We start from the raw sequence: 23,792 nt of genomic DNA, 5'->3' as shown, positions 1-23,792 counted from the left end.
TGATTTTTTGGAAACTATTATCAGAACAGAGATTCATGGCAGTGGCAAAGGCAAACAATTTCTGATGCCGATGCTCAGAGATATCACCACCTATTCCAATATAATTGAAACCTCTATAAGACCAGAGGTTCGCCGGAAGTTCAACCGTAATATGATCCAGTAGATCCATGGCGACCGATTTCTGATATGAATGCTCCGACAACCCACCGCCATTAGCATGCTCTTTGAAATTGAGTTTTTTTTTTTTTTTTTTTTTTTTAGACATTTAAGTTTTAAAATATAAGGGATACTTTAGACATTTGCGTTATAAAAGTAAAAACGTTGAATATTTTTAGCATTCACACAAAAATTTGGTATTGCATTTAGAGATCCTCCGAAACCATTTAATAGCGTCTTCAGCGAACTGCCCCTATTAAACACACTAACTAGGATTTCCAACTCTTCTCAACCAAAGAAACATCAGGAATAGCTTTGTAAAGATTGATGACACAATAAATAATATAATAAAACTCAATATACACTTGGCTATAACTGCCATTCTTTATTTTTCAAAAGGGGAACACAACTTATATATACACTTGGAAGTTTCACTTTTCACAAAGAATGCCCCTACAAAGAAGAGATTTAACCTGCTGTCTGCCCACAAAGGATGAAGGCATGAATAAGGCATTGAGCAACAGACATTTGATTGGGATTTCCAGATACTGTAACAAGCCCTTCTAAGGCTCCGGGTTGTACATCGTTTACCACCACCTGCGCCCCCGAGATCTGAGATGACGATATCCGCAGTTAGTCCAATTAGACATACAACAAAGTGAAAATCAAAGCCACAATGATGCTAAGGGCTCTTATCAATATATATCAAAACTCAGGGCACTATACATAAACTCACCTGCTGGATCTGACTTAAATTACTGTTATTTTCTCCATAAACATGGCTTAACAACTTTTGAGGAATCATGATCTCAACAATTGCACTTGAATGTGGGGCTTGACTCTCACTGCTCAAATAAAAAAATTCACCTGCTGGATCTGACTTAAATTACTGTTATTTTCTCCATAAACATGGGTTAACAACTTTTGAGGAATCGTGATCTCAACAATTGCACTTGAATGTGGGGCTTGACTCTCACTGCTCAAATAAAAAAATAAAAAAATGATATATGAATGCGCACACATAATCATTAAGCTATAAAAAGCAGAGCTTTTTGATGATTTCTTTTTCCCAACTCCTCTCCTAGAAATCTAGATGTCTCATAAATGTAGTAGTGCCAAAATCATCAGGACTTATGAGATATATTTTATGGCCAATATTGAGACATTGACTAAATGATATCACTGTATATTGATACCATGACAGCTCAATTACCCTAAATCTCCCAATCTTAATAGTCACCAAAGTGGAAAATGAGCATAGACAACAATTAATAAATGAAAAAAAAGTCACCTTCCCTGAGGTCCCTTTCTTGAAGCAAAGCCTGGACCATTATCTCCAATTCCCCTGGGAGTTCCACTGCTAATCCCCTGTAAAAATACCACCGAAGAAACAAACATGAAAAATCAAAATTTTGTAGTAGGACAAATTCCTCCCATATATAACACATTTCTTGAAAAAGCACAACACGCCAACCTGAGGATTCCACATTCTTGGAGAAGATGGTCTATCATACGTTCGACCATGACCTGATCGCTCACTTCCATAAGGATAGGGAGCTCGGTCAATTTGAGAGGGAGTGTTGTGATCCATGCCATGTGAAAATGGATGCAGGTGGTCAAGCAGTTGGGATGGAACAGCCGAATGGTCAATTCCATGAGGGAGCCCAACAGGAGAAGGACATGGACCGGGGGAAGCAGGGTTATGCCTAGGTCTAAACATGGGAGGAGGCATGTCAGGGTACGCGGAAGCATACGGTGGGCCATCAAAATTTGGATGGTGTGGCTTCGTAGGAATAATTGTTTCGCGGAGTCTACTTGTTATGTGAAATAAGGCATCCTGTACACACTGCAAGCTTCCAATAACCTGCGAAAGAAATTTCATTAAAAAAATAGAGGAATCATGAAATATAAACAGTTATCCTTCTACTTATTTAGTTTATAAAAGTTGGAGAAGTACATCAGCTCATATTAATGTCTGTAAAGTGGAAATAGTACATGTCAAACAAATGATACATATCAGTATTGATAATCCAATATTTTAGCAGCAAAATGTATATATCAAGTAGACAAATACGTTGGAGATAGAAAATTAAAGTAACCAAAGTACAAGGTGGAATGAGCACTATCACAAAAAATCCACAACGTAATTACCTGTACAACTTCGTCATTTTGTGTGCCACATTTTGGGACTTGTTCCTTCGTGAATATGCGTATGCTAGCACCAGTAGCCCTTCTCATTTCAGAAATTATGAAACCACCTTTGCCCAATAAACAACCTATCTGCTGCGAATGCACAAGAAGCCTAGCAACTACCGCAGCACCAGGTTCAAAACCAATTTCTGCCGTTCGTGAATGCACACGGATAACAGCTTCCTGTGCAGGGGAATGTTTCTGCTCTGAATTCTGCAACCAAGAGAAAATACCACCATAGAACATAAGTGGTGATTGCTATAATAATCACTTATCAGAGAAGAACGTCTAGATCATTAATGCGTTAATTTACAATCACAGTTATAATGGCATAGTGTTCAGGCATGGTATAACATGTTTCTCCTGTTCAACTTAACAAAAACAAAGTCGATGCTCAGTATTCCAGGATAACTATTCATCGAGTCAATAGTTACTCACTGTATGAGCTTTCTACACGGGAGATCTTGGAAGAACCAAAATTGAATATTGGATCTCAATTCCTCATCCTCTGCACATGATCCACAAGCCACCAAATAGTAACAAAGGCAAATATGTCTTATGTCCTTAAGAGTTAAGACCACCTATGGATAACTTTAAACTAATGAATAGTGAAGAAACACGAAATGGACCTGGTAAGATTTTTGTGGTACCAAGAAAATCCGACCAATTTAATAAAATTATCCCAAAAAGTATTTCGGTAAAAGGTTATGCAAACCCCAAGGAACATGTCTTGGAGATCAACAAACACCTTCTGGCTTACTTATTAATCCAAGATACCATGCTAGATAAGGGATTATGCTCATGCAGAGCATACATGCCGCATTATAAATACAACTTTGTTTTCAGATCTTTTTTTTTTCTTTTTTTTTTTTTCCACAGGTTCTTGCAGTGTCAAGCCAAAACATATCGCATCTTGTTTCAGAAAAGAAAATAACAAGACAGAAACTCAAAGAAAATTAACCTCATAATACCTCTCGTGCAGATATCAAAACCACCCGCTCATCTGAATCCGGAGGAGCGTCAACTATCTTGATAAATGCACCAGTTTCATTTTGCAAATGTCGTATTACAGAGCCACCTTTCCCTATCAAACTACCAACCTTTTCAACTTGGCATAACAACTTAAAAACCACCTCCTCTTCTATAAACATTCTATGACCAGTCCCCATATTTTCAGGCCCTGTAACATAAAACAACTTCTTGAATAAAAATACACATCATAAAAGCCAGATGCAAAAGTCAGTTTGCGGGGGGAAAAAAAAAAAGAAAAGAAAAAAGAGCCCTAAACTGTTGCAGGTGTACGAGTACCATGAAGCAGTCTCCCTGAAAATTTTCCAGAACCCGAGTTAGCTGCATCCAACCTAGGCTTATCCTGAAGACAACCTGAAACAGATAGAAGTGCTTTCTTTACAGCTACAATATTTCCTGTTATCTGCGTATACAAAAAATAGCTTTAAAACTACCTGTAAAGAAAAGAAACAAAAAACAACAAAGTAGAAAAATTCTAAAACAAGTCAAGTCATATGCCACACGTGTATGAGCCTAAAAGTTCTTTGTTTTGGTTTTTTTTTTTAATGTTTTTTTAAGCCTTTCAAATGGATTTAAATATACATAGACATATACGTATACATATATATATATATATATATCAAGCCTTTCATTTTTTATTTTAATTTCCCAAACCTTAACACAAGAATTTTTTGCAATGTCCCACATTTAACTAGAAGCCCTCAAATGCATCCACTAAAATATAAGAAAAGAAGTTCCGAATCCGACATATTAGATAAGGAGTTCATTAGAATCAAAACAAGAGCTTATGCAATGCCAGTAAAGACATTCCATTAAGCAAGCTCTAATAAGAGCAAAGCGTCAACCACATTTTTTTTTTCCATCAAAGAAATATATAAATACACAAGGTCAATAATCTTTTTCATCTCTATATTCTTTAACATTCCAAGAAGCAATGACGCTCATATATTAAGTTGAGAGGAAATTAACACTGATTTAAGTATTCGTATCCGCATAATGTCCAGGAAAAAGACGTGGTGATTTAAAGAACAAGGAGGTTTAGGAAATCACGTTTAGAACGATCGTGCATTTGAAAAGAACAGTGCACCTTCTTTTCTTTTCAGTCTCTACTTCAAATAGAATTTTTGTTTCCCATAAAAACAACAATACCAATGATACCGATTTCCGCATACAGATACCATATTAATTGTTTTGAACTAATAACTAATGATCACATAATCATGGCTAATCTCAAATCTCACAAATAAGTAGCACCTATACATAAATTAAAAATTTCACCAATAAAACCCCATATTGAAAATGACATGTTTTAAAGTGTACTAATAGTCAAAGCAATCTTCTGAAGTGAATTGGCAACGGGAAACAATAGCAATGATTTCAGAGTCGGCATAAATTCTTTGTTTCAAACTATTGCACCAAATTCCATCACTGAAATCCCCAAAATTATCAGATTAAGCTAAGAATACAATAACAATGAAAATCAATCTTCCAAGTAAAACTGAGGGAAGAACAACTACCTGAATCAACTCGTCGCCGGGAGAGGCGCAGGGAGGAACCTGATCCCTGGATAAAACCCTAACCTGGGCCCCACTCTCCTGCCTGATCTTCTCCACAATCTTGCCTCCTCTCCCGAGCACGCACCCGACCTGACAAGTCGCCGCCAACAACCGGCACGCCACGACGGCGTCGTTTTCAGTCATCTCCTTATCCTCGTTTTCCAACGTCATCATCTTCTCGAAGACTTTGACCAGCGCCTGCTGAGCCGGCGAGGCCTCGCCCCCGTCGGAGCCGACGCTAGGGCTGGAGCTGTTGCTCCGCTGGTGTTGGTGGTGGTGGTGGTGCTCATCGGAGACGGCGTGTTTGGGCCGGGGAGGGGTGGAGTCGGCGCTGATGATGATGATGCGCTCGTCGGAGGAGGGGAAGGAGTCGTCGATGCGGACCCTGGCGCCGGTGAGCTCGCGAATGTGGCGGACGACGGAGCCGCCCTTGCCAATGAGCGCGCCGGGCTTGGACGCCGGGCAAGCGTCTCCGGCGGCGGGGTTCTGAAGGAGCCCTCCATTCGATTGCTAGGTGTGTGCGGTTTCTATGTGAAAGTCTGTGTTAGTGCTTTTTATTGTTTATCCTCATGCCCCAGGTCATTTTTGTAATTTACTGTAAACAAACTGAAAAAAAAAAAGAGGAGAGAGAGACTGTTGGTGTTGGTCTTGGTGTTGAGGTCAGAGTCATCTGCAGTCAAAATCATATTTAGCACTAATTTATTTCATCAATTTAAATTTAAAATTTAAATTTTATTATAATAAAAAATTCTCATAAAATTATATCTCGATTTAAATTATCGAATTAAACGAATTCTTAAAGTAAAAAAGATGCATAATTTTGTATTTTATTGTAGAAAATAAAATTCAATTCTTAAGTGTTAGGTCACAGAGTCGTAATAGGCCGTCCTTCGCAACTATATCGCTACCACTGATGATTAGTTTCTAAATTGATTAATATTTATTGAGGTCAGATTTCGTGCATAATCTCTCGTTATACATGTGTCAACACACGCTTTAACCAGTATAGGTCAATCACGAAATTAGCCTCTGAAACGAGTTTTGAGTCGCTCATGGCTCGCGGGTCATGGACCCTAAAACGAGTCTCTCCGACATAGAGCAACTACTCATTGAGTCAGCAGCCTCTCAATTCTAATAACACTCAGTCAGAACGAATCAAATACAACTCATGAAACGAGTGACTCATCTGACGAATCTTTTGCTAGCTGCTCCACCTTGAAATTCACAATTTAAATATAATCCCGTTATCTCCACATAACAATACTTTATACGCATCAGAGTTTCCTTTTCATAATCATAACATATTGGCGGAGCTAAGAACTTCTTTCAATAGAGGTGGGAGTAAAATTAAAATTTTAAACTAAAATAATAATAAAATTATTATTTTATTTCACTAGTTTGTTATTTTTTTAATCTAAATAAACAAATCTTTTAATGAGGTTTAATTCACTTTTAAAGTTCTACATTTTTTTTTCTAGTATCGAAGTCTACATTTTCAAATCGTGAACTTATATTATAGTGTCATTGATTATTGATTTATTTGGCAATTTAAGTTTAAAATATGAGATACTCAAAAATAAATTTTGAGATATAATTGAAATGTCTTCAAGACAACAATATAAAAGAAAAAAAATATATAAACAAAATTAATTGGAGTACTATTAAAAGGGCCGCACCCACTCAGCCTAAAGTGGCTCTGCCACTATTCAGAATTAGGAGGCCCTAGAATTCAACAATCTATTGAAAAACTGTTTACTACTTTTTTTACTGATCGGTTTATAATATTATTGGTTATCAAACCATAATTAGTCCAAGACTGTTTCATTTAACAACATTACAAATTGCGGCCTAATTTATTTTACCGATTCAAATCACAAATTAAATTTTTATTATAATATTTTTTTTATAAAAATTTAAATTTAATTTTTTATGTTATATTATTTTTTCTCGTATAAAAATGACTTTTCAATTTGAATTGACAAAACCAACAAGACTTGCATTTCACAAAGAATCGGTGCACTGATTGCATGCCACGCACCCACGCCCCTCTTACAATGTGCAATGTGTCTCTCAAGGTTCCGTTTGTAGTAATGAGGCCACGGCAATTGTAAAAGCAAAAGTAAAATTAAAAAAAGGCCCCGGTAATTGATAATGACAAGGAAAGGTCCTTTGTGGTACTAATGCTAAGGTAATTGATATGAAAGACGTGAACATGAAACGTCTCTCACTTGACATTATCAATTATATATATATATATATAGACACACACACATTACATATATTTTTCTGCTCTCAGCTAGCTAAGCTACCCATTGTTCTGAGGAGAGAGAAGAATCGGCCATTTTATTACTTTTGGTAAGCACCTAGAAGCTCGTGAAAATAACCTGAAAAATGAGTATTTAAATCATGTTTATAATTTATTATAGTATTTTTTTTTAAAAAAATATATATAAATTAAAAATAATTTTAATCACATAATTTTAATCCAGCGAGAAGCTTTGAGCAAATATACTTCTTAAAAAAAAAAAGAGGAGTTGAGAGAAAAATACGTTTTTTTGTTGTTTGGTTTATGTTTTTCATCTTCAAAGTTTCTTTCTCGAGTTGCAAATGAGTTTGCCATTTTCACCCAAAAAAAAAAGTGTTTTTGCTCATTAAATGCTGCTTAAATATGTGATTATGTTCTATGTTTGTTGGTGTTTCTTCTCTCTAAAGTTCTCTGGGTTGTAACTTCTCTTCTGAAGTTTTGTGAGGGAAATGGGTTGAGACAAAATATATTATTATTTCTTTTTGTTGGTGTTTCTTCTTCTTCAAGTTTTCTCTGTTTGCAAATGGGTTTTTCACTTTGTCTGGGTATAAAATATGTTCTATGAGAATATTATATTTCTCAAAAAAAAAAAAAAGAGTTGAGAGAAAAGTATATTTGTTTTGTTGGATTTTTTTTACATCTTTAACTTTTCTTTCTTGAGTATAATTTTAGTGAGTAAATTTTCTTTCTTGGGTTGCAAATGGGTTTTCCCTTTTACTAAAAGGCAAAAAAAAAAACTATTTTGCTCATTAAATGCGCTTTCTTTTCTCTACAAAAAAAAAAGAGAGAATTTAGGCAAAATATGTTCTTTGTTTGTTGGTGTTTCTTCTCCTTTAAGTTTAAACGGAGAAAAAAAAAATTATGAAGGAAGTGAGTTAATGCAAAATATACTTTTTTCTTTTTGTTGGTGTTTCTTCTTCTTTAAGTTTTCTCTGGGTTTGCAAATGGGTTTTTCACTTTATTGTTTGTACTTTTTAGTAGCTTTTGACGTTAGAAAGCTTAATGGGATATTGATTCTCTCTTCTCAGGCTTTGGCTATTATTCGTTGATTTGTTTTGTGTTTTCCCGAATTAATTAGAAATGGCAAGTTTTTACAGAAACATATTTTGTGCTGTGCCGGGGAAAGCATTGGAGCAAGAGTTGGAGTTCTTTTAAGGCTTTGATTTCAATCAAATGTTAGTTATGAAAATCTTTTTAGGTCAATTTCGTTCTTATAGTTGTTCATCATGTAGTTAATATTCTTTTGGGATCACACTTGAAGCAAAATAAAATAACATAAAATAAAATAAAGCTTAGAAGTATGTTTTCTAATTAACATTTTTCTTCTGAACGGTCGATGTGTGCTAGTGTTGGTGTGTGTTTAGGATGTTTTAGTTTTTGTACGTCTGTTTAAGGGAAGGAAGGAATGAAGAACAAGCTGCTTGCATGGTCTTAATTTTATATTTGTAGCTGCAAGAGTAAAGTTAAAGTATTCAAATTCAAATTGGCCGTTTCGCAACGTTTTTAAAATAATTTTATTTTTAATACAAAAGTAAAAATGAGATTATTTTGAAAATTATTTTAGGACCGATTCTTAAGGGAAGGAAGGAATGAAGAACAAGCTGCTTGCATGGTCTTAATTTTCTATTTGGAGCTGCAAGAGTAAAGTTAAAGTATTCAAATTCAAATTGGCCGTTTCGCAACGTTTTCAAAATAATTTTATTTTTAATACAAAAGTAAAAATGAGATTATTTTAAAAATTATTTTAGGACCGATTTTGAAATTACGTTTGGTTAGTTTTTTAAGAAATTGTTTTGAGTATAATAAAAAAGTAAAATCATGTTTGGTTATAATTATTAATTAATATATTATAACATTGTACTAAAAAATAAAAACAGAAAAGAAAAATAACTTTTAATCATTTTTTAATTCCTTTACAAAAACTATTCTCATTGTTTTTTGTTTTTGTTTTCAAAACATTTACTAAACAAATACGATTTGCAGACCATTTTCATTTCGTGCCTCAAAAAACATGCAAAAACATTTTAAAAAATAAGCAAAAATCAATTCCAAAACACCCATAATTTTTTCATTTTTTTTTTTTTTTTTGCCTCTCTCCTCATTTTATTTTTGTGGTAGTTCTTAGGTTTATTTTTGTGGTCTTAATGAGATTATTATCTTTGAGGGTGACATGAACATTTAACAAGTTTTGTTATTATGACAGGTTTTTCTATGGAAGCTGAAGCATATATACAGTTATAACACTTATTTAGGATCTGAGCATGTAAATAGTCACAACACTTATTTGGGATCTGAATGATTATAATTTTCAACGTCGAGATTCTTATGACCCTTTCACTTAATTAGCTTAATGACATTCATTGATACATGCTAGCTTGCCATTTTTGCAGAATTACAATATGATTTCTAAGCAATATTTTATGCATGAAGAAGAAAAAAGTGATTTGATTAGCGGGTGATAGATATATTATTTTGGGATATTGTCCTTTGCGTATCAATAAAATTTTTGTAACTGAATTTTGATATGCATTTTTCCCTCATCTTCACATTATGTTTTCACAGGCGAATTAAATGAAATGGGAAAAGCTCGGTACTTGAACGATGACATATTCTTCAATGTGCTATCTCAGTTGCCTACAAAGATTTTGGTTGGATTGAAATGTGTCTCTAAAGGATGGAAGAGCCTAATTTCCGATCGTCGTTTCATCCAGGCTCAGTTAAGAAAGACAGAACTCACTGTGTCTGGATTCATCTTCCAAGAGAAGTTCCAGTGGTATGAGGAGGACATCAAGACTGTCAGTTACATTCCGGTCGGAAAGGAAAGTTTCGAAGTGAAGCAGAGTGTCTTTGATTTCCTTCCCGAGGATATCGTTGTGTTGGCGTCGTGCGACGGTCTCGTTTGTTGCAGGAGTTGCTTCCCTACTGAAGATCCAGCCATCTACATTTGCAATCCCGTGAACAAGGAATTCGTTACGTTGAGATGCGCGGGACTCGACAGAGATAGCAGTGTAGCCTTGGCATTTGATCCATCTCAAGAGCTCGTGGACACTAGTACAAATTTCAAAGTGGTGAGGGCTCAGCAATTTGAGATTGAAGAAGGAGAGGAGGACTTGTACTTCACATTCGAAATATACTCTTCAAAAGCAGGGGAATGGAGGAAATCAAATGAGATTTGCAAATGCAATACGAGTTTGTCAAAAAACAAGGGCATTTACATTGGAGGGATATTGCACTGGCTAACAGACGGCGATAACATCCTCACATTTGATTCAGAAAAGGAGCTATCTTGGTTGATCTCCGTACCGGTTCCAGCTTCGGAGTTCAAGAGCATTCCTCAGGCGTGCATCGGAGAATCCGACGGTCGACTTCATTATGTCATGATCTCTGAAGAAGGGCTCCATTTGTGGTGTCTTGAGGATTACTTCGAAAGCAAATGGGCACTCAAGTACTCGAAACCGCTGAGGACGATGGAGAAAGAGCATCCGCGGTTGCTATGCAACTTACATGAGAGAGTGATGAGCGTTTACGACACCGAAACGCCATGGGTGAATCCCTTGGCTTTTAAGGATGGGCTGTTGTTAATGATAGTTTCTGCAAAGATCTACTTATATCACTTTGAGACAAGTAAGATGCAGGTGGTTTGCGAGGCTTTCAAGTTGGGTTCGAGCTCCATCTTTTTTCCAACGGTACTTCCTTACTCCATGAGTTTGGTTCCTCTCCTCTCAACCGTTGATGATAGTGTAGCTGGCAATAAACTAACTAACTAACTAACTAACAGAAACACAACAATTTGGCTAAGTTTGAGGACTTTTGGGAATTTAGAGTGCTTTAGTATTAGTCATCTTTCTAGAAACTTCTTTGAATGTTTGCTCCTGAGATGTTTTTGGTGATGTAAAAACTGATATGAAATTTAGCATGCTAAGCAAAGGAATTATTATTTACATTCTACTTGTTTGGGTGCTGCTAATACTTTTTTAGGAACTCTAGTGGATAAATTAGACAGCAATCCGCTCCAGTTGAAGATATCAGGAAGGAAACAAAAGGATATATATACACGTGTTTTGTGTGTTTGTATGTATGCATATGTGTATAACTATTATTCAGACCCATGTATGTGTTATGTATATGTCCTGCTATAATAATCTCACAAAGTACCCTTCACTCGGTGCCTCACAGGGAGTACAAATTAAGTAAATAAAAAGTGACCAAAAGATTAAGGCAGCTTAAAAAAAAAGCTATTAAGTATTTGACGTACCTATCTTGCGGACCCAAACTGCGTTCTACTGTGACTGCGAGATCAACATAACTTGTAATGCTCTAAAATTATAATCCTACTAGTATTTGACTAATTCTGATTCCAAGTTAGGGAATGTCCATTTTGCTATGGCAGTATGGATTGACTCATAGCAGCCTTTGCCCTAATCGAGCAAGACAAACCCGCTCCTTTTTTATGGGTTTCGGATCACCTTCTGTTGGCCTACCCAATCCCGCCCCGTTTTATAATTTTTCCTTTAATCGCATATTACTTGTATATTTTGATACTTTTATACTTTGTTTTGATATTTATTTGTATTGGAATTTAGACCTTAATTGTTTATTCATAAATTGTTCCATTGTTCGGTTTTTGTTTCTTGTTTGTTAATTGACACCTTAATTGCTTTGAGAAAATTGCCTTTTTTTTTTTCATTCTTTTTTCCTTCTTGTAAGTCTGTTGTTGCCTGTTTGAACTGTTTGATTGTTGTTTTTTTTAACTTCTCGACTAATGACAACATTTATAGCTCACCATGCCAAAACAAATTTTTTTTTTTTTTTAAAGAGAATATTGTATCTGTAATTCAATGAAAAATATATTTTTATACATCAGATACAATAGGTGGTGGAACATCTTCCAACCACACCATGTCTTCTTCTAGCCTTAAGACCATGCTAAGCTAAACCATGTGCTGCAAAATTAGCAGACCTAGGAACATGGTTAACTAAACAGTTAGGGAAAATAGCAAGAAGGCATTTAATGTGAGACACAAGGTTCCCAAACTCAGAAAAATTAGGAGAGTTGGAATCAATAGCATTAATAATATCTAAGGCATCACTCTCTATAAAATTAAGTGGCAAGACTATTTATAGCCCAAATGAGACTGTGATTTAAAGCAGTTGCTTTAGCTTCCTTAGAAGAGAACTTTCCAAATCATCTAGAAGATAGGGCAGCCATAACAAAGCCTTCACTATCTCAGATTAAAGCACCAATTTCAACAAAATTTTCTTTTGAAGAGATACATGCATCGACATTCATTTTGTATTGTCTAGCAGGAAGAGGAACCTAAGTCTTCACTGTGACTAAAAATGGATCAGTGCTCCTTTTGCTAATAACGAGATTAGTTTTTTTGGTAGTCTTTCAAGAACCGAGACGACCATGAAGGAATATGAACAAAATTGTTTCTTTCATTCTAGATGGACCAAAGTAGACATAGAAAGAATTCAAAACTCTCTTTGTTGTATGTATCTTCAGCATGGTAGACAAAATCAATACATGACATTTTTTAGTCTTTCCAATGCTGAGCTGAAAACCAGCAATATCCAAAATTGGTGCAAAAAAATTTGCACCAGATGAGGATGTGCTGGATTGTTTCAAGAGATGAGTTACAACAAGGACAATAATATATGAAGAACTTTCATTCTAAATAGATTTGTAGTTATCGGTAAGGCGTCATGATAAGCCTTCCATAAAAATGTCTTGATTTTTGGAGGTACATTCAAATGCCAAAGTTTCTTCCACTAAATGTTTAATGAAAACGTTGAAGAAGACGAAGGCTGGTCGTCCAAAGAAGTAGCAAGCCAATAAGCTTATTTGACTGTAAAAGTACCTTTTTGATGACAATGCCAAATTAATTTGTCCTCATGAGCAAAATGACTAAGTGGAATGGAAAGGATACATTCAACATCTTCTTTGTAAAAGTACTCATTAAGCATCTGGACATTCCAAACCCTTGAGGGTAATAAAGCCAAAACAATATTAATATAACAATAATATTGAATTTATTTATAAATAAGAAAAAGAAATAGAGGGTAAAAAATCCACAAACTTAATTTTCTCTACTAATGACAACATGAAAAATACTCGTATCACTCTTTTTTCACTTTCTGCATTTATTATTTGACACGTAGACCACACTAACATAACATATTATTATATTAATTGAAAATGAGACAATAAAATCTACGTGTTAAATAGTGAATGCAAAAAAATGACAACGAGAGTGACAAAAAGAATGATGCTTACATTTCTCATGGCAACATTTATTGACTAGCTCAGCAAGCCAAGAAAATATTAATATAACAATAATATTATATTTATGGGAGATTTTCTAGTACGCTTGACATACCGATAGGTCATATTTTTTTAACCGTTAAATCTGCGTACTTTTTAACTTTTATATAATTTTATACAGATTTAACGAACAAAATATCTAACATACTAGTATATTAACGTAGTCCCTAAGGGGGTGGTCCACAAACACAATCCATAAATTATGATAATGCAAATCGCGACTCGAATGTTCTCAAGGGAACAAAATACAGAAGACCAAGGTTCTCTCTTTCTGCTACTTGAGAAGTCATACATAATGGGAGGGGAGCGATCCAAACAAGGGTGGTGAGATCTCAAGAAAGGGTAGCCACAACAACAGCAGAACAAGGTAGTTCTGCAAAGCTACATTGTGAAACATTGACATCTTTGTTGGACAAATAAACTAGGCATTTCAATAAAGAAACTAAAAAAATCTGGAAAACCTTCCACATTGAGTCTTTATTTTCCCACAAAATTTGCTACAAGCAAAACAAAGCTTTGACCTAATGGAAAATTTCAAACTTAGAAACTCCAAGCCAACTTTCTTTGCATCCGGGACCACAGTGGTGCACATTACTCCTACCGGAATTTTTATGGGCTGAACGAGTTACATTGCCGTCGTTTGAGTTCTCAAATTTGAAAAGATGGGAACTTTTTACAACTCAAGGGTCTTCCATAGTTTCTTGATTCTAGAAGAAAAGGGTTGCATTATTACCACTCTAGCCTTTATTTCTGCAAATTATAAACTCGACCCTTGTTTATTAGCATCCAAAGGGCATCCTTGGCTTCTTCTAATGTTTCAACAGCATGTCCATCATCAAATGAAATCCTCTGTATGTTGAACTGCAAATAAATAGAAGGGAAAAAAAAATCAGAATGCAGGTATAGGGGGAGGAGATGTAAAAGAGTTGCTAATTTAACGGAAAAGAGATACCTGTGCACCTTGACGGACCCGAATATCGACTCCCTTGCTGTCGATAGATATGAGTGCTGCATCATCCACCTCGGTTTCAGTGGACAACAACTCCTTTAAAGGCTTTGAAAAGATTGCATTGAGTTCCTAAAAGGATATGGTACCAAATATGATTAATCCCCATGCATTGCTTGATTAGTTTACATGCAAAATCAGTAAGTGCAAGGCAAAATTGTCTCTACAAACCACAACTCGCTTGTTTGTTTCATGTCAGACAGAAGATAAAAAGAAATTAATGAAAGGAAACAACAAGCCTTGCAAAGTAAGTATAAATATATGGTATAAACATATGATATAGATTCAACCAGAAGCAATAACAAATTAAATTATTGTTTTTCCTTTACTTCCTAGTTCCTGTTCTGAGATGGAAAGAATCTAAGTCACCTTTAGGTTCTGCTCTCCTCCATCAACGGCAATCTTATCAGGCTGAATGGCCTCGTATTCCTTAACATCGACCCAGGCGACAGTGCCAAATCCACCAATGAAATATATGTCACTGGCAGCAAGGAGTAAGCAAAATAAGCTTTGAGTGACAGAGATGCATTTACTGCCTATACTTATTTTAGTACAATAAGAAAAATGAAAATCTGCAAATCAACATGGTTCAAATTATGGTAAAAACAACAAGAAAATAAATAAAGTTAGGGCACGAGTCAGGCATTTAACACAACCCGCCACAGAGAAGACAACCTCAATTCACTATCTTTTCTCATTTGGACCCGAGGTAAGTTAAAAATATTGATGTTTTATTGCAACACAGGAATCAAATCTTATGTGATTATTTGTCAAGGTGAATGAGGTGTACAATTTTATGTTAAATGATGTATTGACCAACTTTCATGGCATTATTTATCAAGGTGAATGAGGGAGGTGTACAGTTTTAGAATTGTTACATAGCATATCATGTTTTACACACATAACTGGCAATTCATGCAAGGTTTAAAATGATACTTGGTATGCTTGGGTAGGCAAGGGATGTGGGTGGCCTAAGACCTCTTGGTCTAGTGGCACTGGGGGGTTTGGGTGGGGGTTTGCGGGATTTAAAAAAAAAAAAAAAAGGAAAGGGATGTGGGTGATACCGACAAATCCAAACAAGGGTGGTGAGATCTCAAGAAAGGGTAGCCACAACAACAGCAGAACAAGTTTCGTGAAACTCATGGCCTGTCGAGTGCTAACTGACTTTTAATGCATAAAAGGAGGCCCAAAATAAAGGTTTTTATAGAAGATGCTTTTATGGCTATTGAAAAGATTTTAAATGATGCGTAGCATGATAATGAGCAAGATGGTTTCATTTTAATGAGCATTAGTTCATTATGGTTCTTGGGGTGCAGGTTTCCTATACAGTTGTAGATTTTTCCTAGAGGTAGACTGAGCTCAAAATGAAATCTCATGACGAGCCCACATGAAGTTCTAAAAAACTATTTTTATTATCTATCTCTGGTCCATTAGTAAGGAAACCAACCAAACCTTTCTAAATCTTTCTTACTTATAAGCCCAAAGAAAAGTACAACTTCGGAGATAATAAAAGCCTATCACCATTTCCATATGGGCAAATCAAAAGCACGCAAAAATGCATAGTAAGAGATGATTTGTAACTAACCGAAATCAGATTCAGAATGAGTTCTTTTCTAAGGTTATCAAGAAATTATGTCCCCTAAAGATTAACAAAAACAATAGCTTTTGAATCACCAAATCAAGCATTAACAGAACTTGTTAGTCGGGCATGTAAAATAACAACAAACCTTATGTTCTGCATCCTAAAGTAGTAAAAATTCCCCCACTGTTGAGATGGCCCCTGCTGATGCTTTGCAATGTATTGCTTATGAGCCCACTCCTGAAATATAGCCAGATGTAATGGGTATACTGCTACAAACAACAGTTTCTACTCTCTAGCAAGATTTGAAAAGTATAAAGATTTCAGCGTATATTAAACTAAATTCTTCTTGCAAATAACAACTAATTCTCTCAATTTGTTTATTCTATATTTCTTGTTATGAGAGAATTACATAATCAATAAAAGGAAGAATTAAACTGGGAAAAAAAAGTTATCCAAGAAAACAATAAAGCCTGAAAATAAAGTTCTAAATTTGTCGCTACTATAATTGCTATCTGCTAATTCCAAGAAGCTATTTGAAAGGGAGAAAAATAATATGCATTTGCCAAAGAGATCAATATATGCGTAAAATGTTTAGTCAAACGCCAGTGTTATTCAGAGTCCTTCATAGAGACAAAATTAGCTATATATGCTTAGTCAAACGCCATTGTTATTCAGTCCTTCATAGAGACGAAATTAGCCCTACAGTCATGCATTGTCTATTACAGAAAGTATGGAAAAGAAGTAAAAATAAAAACTTTCTAGTGTTTCTAGGTATTTCAATACATCATTATCAGGGTATAAGTAAGGAGTTACCTGTTGGTGCTCTGGAAGTGGATAGACATCACCAAAGATTGTGACCCTTGCATTTGACAATCCACTCCATCCAGGAATCTGCTATCTAAAGCTTAGTCACCAATAATTGAGGAATAACACTTATAACTAAAGCCCATTAATAGAGACAAGGAAAAATAAAAAGAAGAAAAGAAATTACTAACCTGCACGACTAGTGTGCACCTTGGATCGGCTAACAAATTCCGCGTGTGGATGGCCAATGGCGAAAATGAAAATATAGGATCTAAGGTCAAAATATCATTAAACAAAACAATATGTCAGCGAAGTCAAAATATAAAAAACTATTAACTCCTAATAAATGGTCCATTCAAGGTCCAAGCTACAAACTAAGGGAAGAGAAACTTGGTCCAACACTTCAATTCGATATGAACAATTTGGGAAATTCTTCGGCCACGTGACGAAGAACAATAAATAAAGATTAATGGATTGAATCCTCTAAACAAACTACATGAAAATTTTCAACATTGCTGACGAAAAGTATGCAAGATATACGTTATCAGAAATGTGGTAGACACCTACAATTAAACTCCTCATGCACCTTAGAATGCAAAATACTATAAATCAGTCAGTTAAAGTAGAGAAGTCGACTACTTACGCCCCGATGAATCAGGTGCAAAATCTACCAGAGAACCAAATGGATAGCCTTCACGTCGATGATGCATTCGAGACATTACAGTGCATAAATGAGCAAATCTGGCCTTAAATTTGAAAGAAGACACATTCAGATTGAAGCAAAACACAGAAAAATATGTGCGCAAAGCCACTAACTTTAACATGTAATGCTATGACTAGGAAGAAAGAAAGAAAAAACCTCCCATTAAGATCACAAGACAGATGGCCTTTACCTGCTCCATAAGATTACGAACGGCTAAGGCTGGATGAGGTAAGCCATGAGCTGAAGTAGCACTTTGAACACCCCCAGAAATTGGAGTTCGAAACAATCCAGCTCTTGTTCCACTTGCTCCACTTCCACAATGGGATGTAATAGGGAGGTTAATTTTTGGTGCCACATCAAGTGGATTCTCACTACTTTCACATTGACTTAAATCACCCTTCAGAAGACAAGATTGGCCATTAAAACTCTGAAGTAGCCATTTGATACACCCAGACATTGTCTATTTCATGGAAATGAAACTATTTTACTACATCAAATGGAGACATAGGAGGGCTATAAGGTCATAGCGGATAAAGACACCCTTACTAACATTTTAACTTACTTAGCCCCCTTCGTTTCCCTAGTTAGAATAATAACTCAAGTTTTTGCTATAATGTTTTTTCTCACAAAAATTCAAGTTCAAATTCAACTTTTTCTGCTACAATGTTTTCTCTCATATGAATTACTTTTTAACTCAAGTTCTCAACTCAAACGAGTAAAACAAACAGGGTATTTAAAAGGATGATATGCCCAAACATGATGAAAATATAATTCATAGATGACACCAGTACTCCTTTCCAAGAACCCGGCTAATTATACTCTTTTGGCAGCAGCAGCATATGTAAATGAATGATGAATCTGCCCAACATCAAGCAATCCTTAACACTGCATGCCAAATCTACAATATTTCTTATTACAGTCCAATTAAAAAAAAGAAACAGTTAAAGTGACTTGTGAATTTTTTTCTTAGCTTGTTTAGTTGGGGTTCTCTATTGTTCTTAGGCTGTTGTTTTGTCTTTCTTCGATGTTTTGAGGATTCCCGTCCTCTAAATTTTCTACTTCGTCAATTGTTGGTAATATAACGTATTAATTTTAATGTTTTGATCCCAATCAAAAGAAGCGTAACAGTTAACACAATACACAAAACTCGGAAAACGGAGAGCTGCACCTAGTGCAACATATATGTGAAATTGATATGCGCCAGTCTTTCGTAACACACAACAACAAAAAGAAACACAAGAGCATGGGTATATGTATAACTAATCAAATAAAAAAGGTCTGTAACTGGACTCCAATCTCGCTCTACCGCCGCAGAGAAAGAACTTAAGGCAATCAGAGAAAGAACTTAAAGCAATCACATGGACACAATAACGACATAATATTGCGGCTAACAGACAAAAGGACATAGCGGTCAGAAACATTTACTTCAGGCTGCTGCTAGATTACTTCCCATGAGACCATGACTCAGGATACTCGAGCATCATCTCCCAAAATTTCAAACCCACGGTGTCATAGAGAAGAATCAGCAAGACCTCATATTGCAATAGCCCCATCTCTCAATGTGTACTTGTAAATTGTAATTAGGTATTTTCTAACTTATGCGGTTTTTCCAGGACAAAACACTATGGATTAGGTGGAGCTAGGCACATACCAAAAGACGTGCAGAACAACAACAAGATGACTCGAGCGTTTTCTAATGACATCTCTTGCTAAACCGCAGAAAGGCTACACCAACACTTGTTTTACACAACTTTCTTTTCTAATAAGCCAGGTTACTTGACAAACTATGGGCTGTTTATTAAAAATTTAGAGATTTGACGTTTCTACATTTCACTTGAATGAAAAATTTGCGCTGAATGACACTTTAAACTTGAAAATTGTTTTTATACAGGATATTGCAACCTCGTGAAATTAAATATTTGTTTTTTTATACAACATGGGATTGAGCGCGGCCCCCACCTAAACCACACCTCACCCAAACCCCCCAATGCCACTAAACCAACAGGTCTTAGGCTCGTGAAATAAATATTAAAGTGCACATTTTAGCAGTTTTATCAAGTCCACTTCGAAACCGATCAATATCAAACGTTATGGTATCTTCAAAACCATAAAAACTCATTGCTAAGGTCCCATTTGGTTCCAATACTTGAACTCATAATTCTGACTCTGCTACAGTATTCTCACAAAGAATTTAAATTCAAAAATTTCTCCTCTCATAATATTCCTGCCAATGAATCAAAATCACTGAATGAATCAAACGGACCCTAACAGTATTCTAAAGTACAAAATGTCTTCAACAATAACACTAGAAATTCATTTTCTTTTCAGTTCCCAAACAATTTACAAATGAAATGGAAAGAGCAAATAAGCCGAATTCACAATGCATATCTACTAATCACTGCATACATTAGAAATAGGCTAAGCAGAGTTAAGGCAAAAGTGTTTACGTGAGACAAAGAGACGGTGTCATCGGAAACTAGTCCAAACCCATTATTCAAAGGCTTCCCATCTTCAGTTTCACCGGACCCAGAAGGCTCGCTTGAGACGGCTTGAGCGCGAAGTCTAAGAGAAGTAGAGTTTTCACCGATTTTGAGTGACCCAATTCGCTTATTTGATGTTCTGAAGCAAGAAGTTGGGTTGTTGAGAATTGGGTATTGCTCAGTGAAGTTGGGAACGAAAACAGAGTTTGCAAGGGATTCCATAGAAAAAGACAGACAGAGAGAAGGAGAAGGAGAAGGAGAAACCTAAACAAGGAGAAGAGGGAACAAAACAACTTTTAAAGTAGACACAGAGGACCTGAGGTTCGTGACTGCGGGGGTTTTGAGAGATTCTCTAGGATTTAGTCCCTCATTTTCCTCTCTCATGTTTTTTTTTTTTTTCTTTTTTAAGGAATTTTTCATTTCGGTTATATCGAAAATTTTCTTTTAGTACAGTGAGGAGGTGTTTTAAAACACAAAAAATAAAATTATACTTATTATTAAATATAAAAGAAATTTAAAAAGTCTTGGACTTATAATTAAATGCTTAAATTTCATTATGCCCTAAACATAAAGTAAAAATCCTGATTGTAGGGGTTTAAGATTTTTAAAACACACGTCTTTACACGTTTAGTTCATTAGTTCAAAAATATAATTTAAAATTATTTTCGGTTTACGTGTATTTTTTGTGAGAGAAAACACTGTAGCGAGTCACGAATTATGATCCGAATCATGGCACGAATCCTTACTATAAACGCGTTCAAGTCTTCTTTCGAGAGTATTCTAAGTTAAAAAGTAAATAAAATTAGGCCTCATTCCCTTTTGCGAATTCGAGTTTTCAATTCGAACTAAAATGTGATATTTTCTGAGAGTTTTTAACCATAGTAGAAAAAGTTAGTTGTGACATTTTCTGAGAGCTTTTAACTGTAGAAACTTTAGAATGCCTCATTCCCTTTTGCGAATTCGAGTTTTCAATTCGAACTAAAATGTGACATTTTCTGAGAGTTTTTAACCATAGTAGAAAAAGTTAGTTGTGACATTTTCTGAGAGCTTTTAACTGTAGAAACTTTAGAACTGAAAACTCGAAAAAAAAAGTTAATTTAACATTTTTTAAGAATTTTTAACTGTATAAACCTAAAATTAAAAACTCAAATCGGTAAAATAAATAAGATCTTATACATTATGTTTTGAACTTCGAAGTTAAGGCACGTGATAAGGCGAGTAATCAAGCAAGTGATCCACCCGAGTGATGCCAGCTCTTACTATTTATTACAAGTGGTAATGTAATGCAATAAAAAAAAAAAAAGTTGAATTCTTGTTCTGCTACATATATAGTGTGATATGGTCTCCCATATGATCTTTTATGCATGAATGGCATTTACAAGCAAAACAAAATTGATTAAAGAATAAGTACAATCTTTAATAGCGAAATGAAACTGAAAATTTTGTCCTACTGATATAAGATACAGTTTTAAACCATTAAATCTTTATTAAATTATTATATTTCTAAAAATCTTTTTTTTTTATTTATTTCATACCTACCAGAATTGTTCAAATAAATTAGTCACCTAAACAGAAATATACAAAACTGTGTCGTTTTCTGAAAGGCCCGGCCACAATCATGAATACGTCACTTGCTTATTCTCAAAGGCTTCTTTCTATATATCTCTCAGATCTCAACCTGTCTTTATTTGCTTCGAGATCAAGTTTGTAAGAAAAGTTCTTTTAATAGTTAAAACATCGAAACATATCCACGTCCATCACACTTTTTACTCCTCCAATTTATTATGACCCTGTTCATTTCACTGATTCAAGTTTAAAATTTAAGTTTTATTACAATAAAAAGCTTTTAGAAACAATCACATTTAATTTTTTTGTTACAGTAAAAAACTCTCACGTAAAGGACTGTTACTTTATTTCCAACTGAAGCATCTGTTAGTGACAACTAGTTTTCATTCCTTTTCTCCGCTTTCATAATTATGTTCTCCAACTTCTCCATTTCTACAAACTTAATTGCCTAGTTTTCAACATGCGTTTTTTACAATGAGAAAACTTCACATTTGTTCATTGACCTCAGGTTATTTTCTATGGATTCTGGCATTACTTGCTCTTAGTTTAGTGTTGTTTGGAGCATTGTCAAGATCAAGCCTCAACAGATTTTCAGACAAAGTTGACAAGATTCATCGTGTTCCAATAAAAGCACCATCAAAAGAGAAAGGTTATGCTTATCCCCCTATTCTTGCTTATTGGATTTACGGAACAAATGGAGAGAGTCAGAGAATACTGAGGCTGTTGAAGGCAATATATCATCCAAGAAACCAGTACTTGTTGCAGCTTGATGCTGCTTCTTCAGAGTATGAAAGAGGGGAGCTAGCGCTTTCTGTTCGATCCGAGGGAGTGTTCCGATCATTCGGGAATGTCGATGTTGTCGGGAAAAGTTACGCGCTTAACGAGATGGGATCGTCGGTCCTCGCTGCCACGCTGCACGCCGCAGCATTGCTGCTCAAGATTAGTGCAGACTGGGATTGGTTCATCACATTAACTCCTTCTGACTATCCACTCCTGACTCAGGATGGTAATTCTCTCTTTCTTTCATCCACTTTTTGTTCAAGTCAATAAGTATTAAGTACTAACATAACTAATGTTAAGCAAAAAGATGACTAATGTTAGCATGACTAATGTTGTTCAAGTCAATAAGTATTAAGCAAAAAGATGACTAATGCTAACATGCACATAAATTGAATCTTATGTTTGAGTAAAGTTTGCCAATCGTACTATTATTTAATTTGTCAAATATTGGACAGATCCAACCATTTTCATACATTCAAAAACACTGAAGAAAAATGTTTTATAGCATTTCATTTTTCTCTTCTGGAATTTTCATTCAAATAACCAAATATTTCACCTCCTTTGGATTTACAGCCTACAAAAACTTTTTTTTTTTTTTTGAGAAGGCATTACTATCTTTCTGAAAGTTTTATAATCGATCGCAAATTCCTTCTTTAGTGGGTTTCTACAGTTGGATTTGTTAAGAGTCTTTGGCACATTCTAAATTAACACCATATTCAGTCCTTATAAACTATGCCATGGAGTTCCAAAATGTTGTGGAACTCTGTATATGTGAGAGTTTCTAGTTTCATCAGCATAAGGTAATATTTCCATTAATGAAAAAAAAAATACAGAAATCTGTGTTTTGGAGGCTTTAAACTTTTGTAAAGACCACCATGAGAAATTTATTATCCAATATTACAAATTTGAAAATCGCTTGATTTAATTAAACCCACACATTTTTTATTCTAATTAGGATCCCCATATTCTCTATTACTGTGAATTCTGCAGTTGGATCTTGTTTGGTTTGAGGATTCTAAAAAATTTAAATTTTGTGAGAAAAAATATTGTAATAGAACTTTTTAAATTTAAATTTTTAGTAAGAGAAAACATTGGGTGCGTTTGGAATTGGTTCCAAAACGTTTTTATTTTCTGTACGAAAATGAAAATGAAAACGTTTTTAGTTTCATTTTTGAATTATTTCTAAAAATGCGTTTGGTAGTTTTATTTAGAGATTGATTTCAGTTTTAAAAAAAACTGAAACTGCGTTTGGTGGTTTAATTTTTGAAAACATGTAATAATATATTAAATAAATAATATTATTAAATATA

General features: G+C 34.9%; 4 protein-coding genes across 5 annotated transcripts in view; 2 read left to right on the top strand and 2 right to left on the bottom strand.

Moving 5' to 3' along the window:
- Window positions 1-466: 466 nt before the first annotated feature.
- LOC21393763 (KH domain-containing protein HEN4) lies at window positions 467-5,985 on the bottom strand. Its single transcript, XM_010088798.2, has 9 exons — window positions 5,911-5,985; window positions 4,893-5,441; window positions 3,655-3,778; window positions 3,318-3,526; window positions 2,308-2,559; window positions 1,631-2,020; window positions 1,448-1,524; window positions 1,024-1,132; window positions 467-768 (listed from the first exon to the last, which is right to left on the bottom strand). The coding sequence occupies exons 1-9, from the start codon at window positions 5,983-5,985 to the stop codon at window positions 625-627; spliced, it is 1,929 nt and encodes a 642-aa protein (XP_010087100.1). The 3' UTR covers window positions 467-624.
- Window positions 5,986-7,229: 1,244 nt separating this feature from the next.
- On the top strand, window positions 7,230-11,258 carry LOC21393762 (F-box protein At5g07610). 2 transcript variants are annotated; one of them, XM_010088797.2, is made up of 2 exons: window positions 7,230-7,286; window positions 9,799-11,258. In XM_010088797.2, exon 2 carries the CDS (start codon window positions 9,813-9,815, stop codon window positions 11,001-11,003), a length of 1,191 nt encoding a protein of 396 aa, XP_010087099.1. In that variant the 5' UTR covers window positions 7,230-7,286; window positions 9,799-9,812; the 3' UTR covers window positions 11,004-11,258. The 2 variants fall into 2 exon arrangements, with proteins under 2 accessions (XP_010087099.1, XP_024018551.1); XM_024162783.1 differs by lacking the exon at window positions 7,230-7,286 and adding an exon at window positions 8,384-8,411.
- Window positions 11,259-13,807: 2,549 nt separating this feature from the next.
- LOC21393761 lies at window positions 13,808-20,528 on the bottom strand. Its single transcript, XM_024162702.1, has 9 exons — window positions 20,104-20,528; window positions 17,847-18,053; window positions 17,597-17,699; window positions 17,145-17,224; window positions 16,963-17,040; window positions 16,295-16,386; window positions 14,937-15,048; window positions 14,514-14,639; window positions 13,808-14,422 (listed from the first exon to the last, which is right to left on the bottom strand). Exons 1-9 carry the CDS (start codon window positions 20,356-20,358, stop codon window positions 14,306-14,308), a joined length of 1,170 nt encoding a protein of 389 aa, XP_024018470.1. The 5' UTR covers window positions 20,359-20,528; the 3' UTR covers window positions 13,808-14,305.
- Window positions 20,529-22,170: 1,642 nt separating this feature from the next.
- LOC21393760 (beta-glucuronosyltransferase GlcAT14A) overlaps window positions 22,171-23,792 on the top strand; it is a 3,960-nt gene continuing 2,338 nt past the window's right edge. Inside the window, exon 1 of the mRNA XM_010088795.2 lies at window positions 22,171-22,708. Within this exon, the coding sequence (XP_010087097.1) occupies window positions 22,177-22,708 (532 nt within the window). The 5' untranslated portion in view covers window positions 22,171-22,176. The remainder of the gene's footprint in view (window positions 22,709-23,792) is intronic.

Source organism: Morus notabilis, unplaced genomic scaffold (genome assembly GCF_000414095.1).
Source record: "Morus notabilis unplaced genomic scaffold, ASM41409v2 Scaffold1289, whole genome shotgun sequence".
NCBI lineage: Eukaryota > Viridiplantae > Streptophyta > Magnoliopsida > Rosales > Moraceae > Morus > Morus notabilis.
This window is presented reverse-complemented; position numbering and strand designations above follow the sequence as displayed.

Bases quoted from the DNA above. Each gene is read 5' to 3' on its own strand.
- LOC21393763 (XM_010088798.2), bottom strand. From the start codon at position 5,985: ATGAGCGACTCAAAACTCGTTTCAGAGGCTAATTTCGTGATTGACCTA. The intron at 3,527-3,654 runs GTACTCGTACAC...TTTATGTTACAG, and splicing joins TTCAGGGAGACTGCTTCATG to GGCCTGAAAATATGGGGACT. The intron at 1,133-1,447 runs GTGACTTTTTTT...TTATTTGAGCAG, and splicing joins AGAAAGGGACCTCAGGGAAG to TGAGAGTCAAGCCCCACATT.
- LOC21393761 (XM_024162702.1), bottom strand. From the start codon at position 20,358: ATGGAATCCCTTGCAAACTCTGTTTTCGTTCCCAACTTCACTGAGCAA. The intron at 18,054-20,103 runs GTAAACACTTTT...TGTCTTCTGAAG, and splicing joins ACACCGTCTCTTTGTCTCAC to GGTGATTTAAGTCAATGTGA. The intron at 17,700-17,846 runs GTAAAGGCCATC...TTCAAATTTAAG, and splicing joins TTCGTAATCTTATGGAGCAG to GCCAGATTTGCTCATTTATG.
- LOC21393762 (XM_010088797.2), top strand. From the start codon at position 9,813: ATGGGAAAAGCTCGGTACTTGAACGATGACATATTCTTCAATGTGCTA.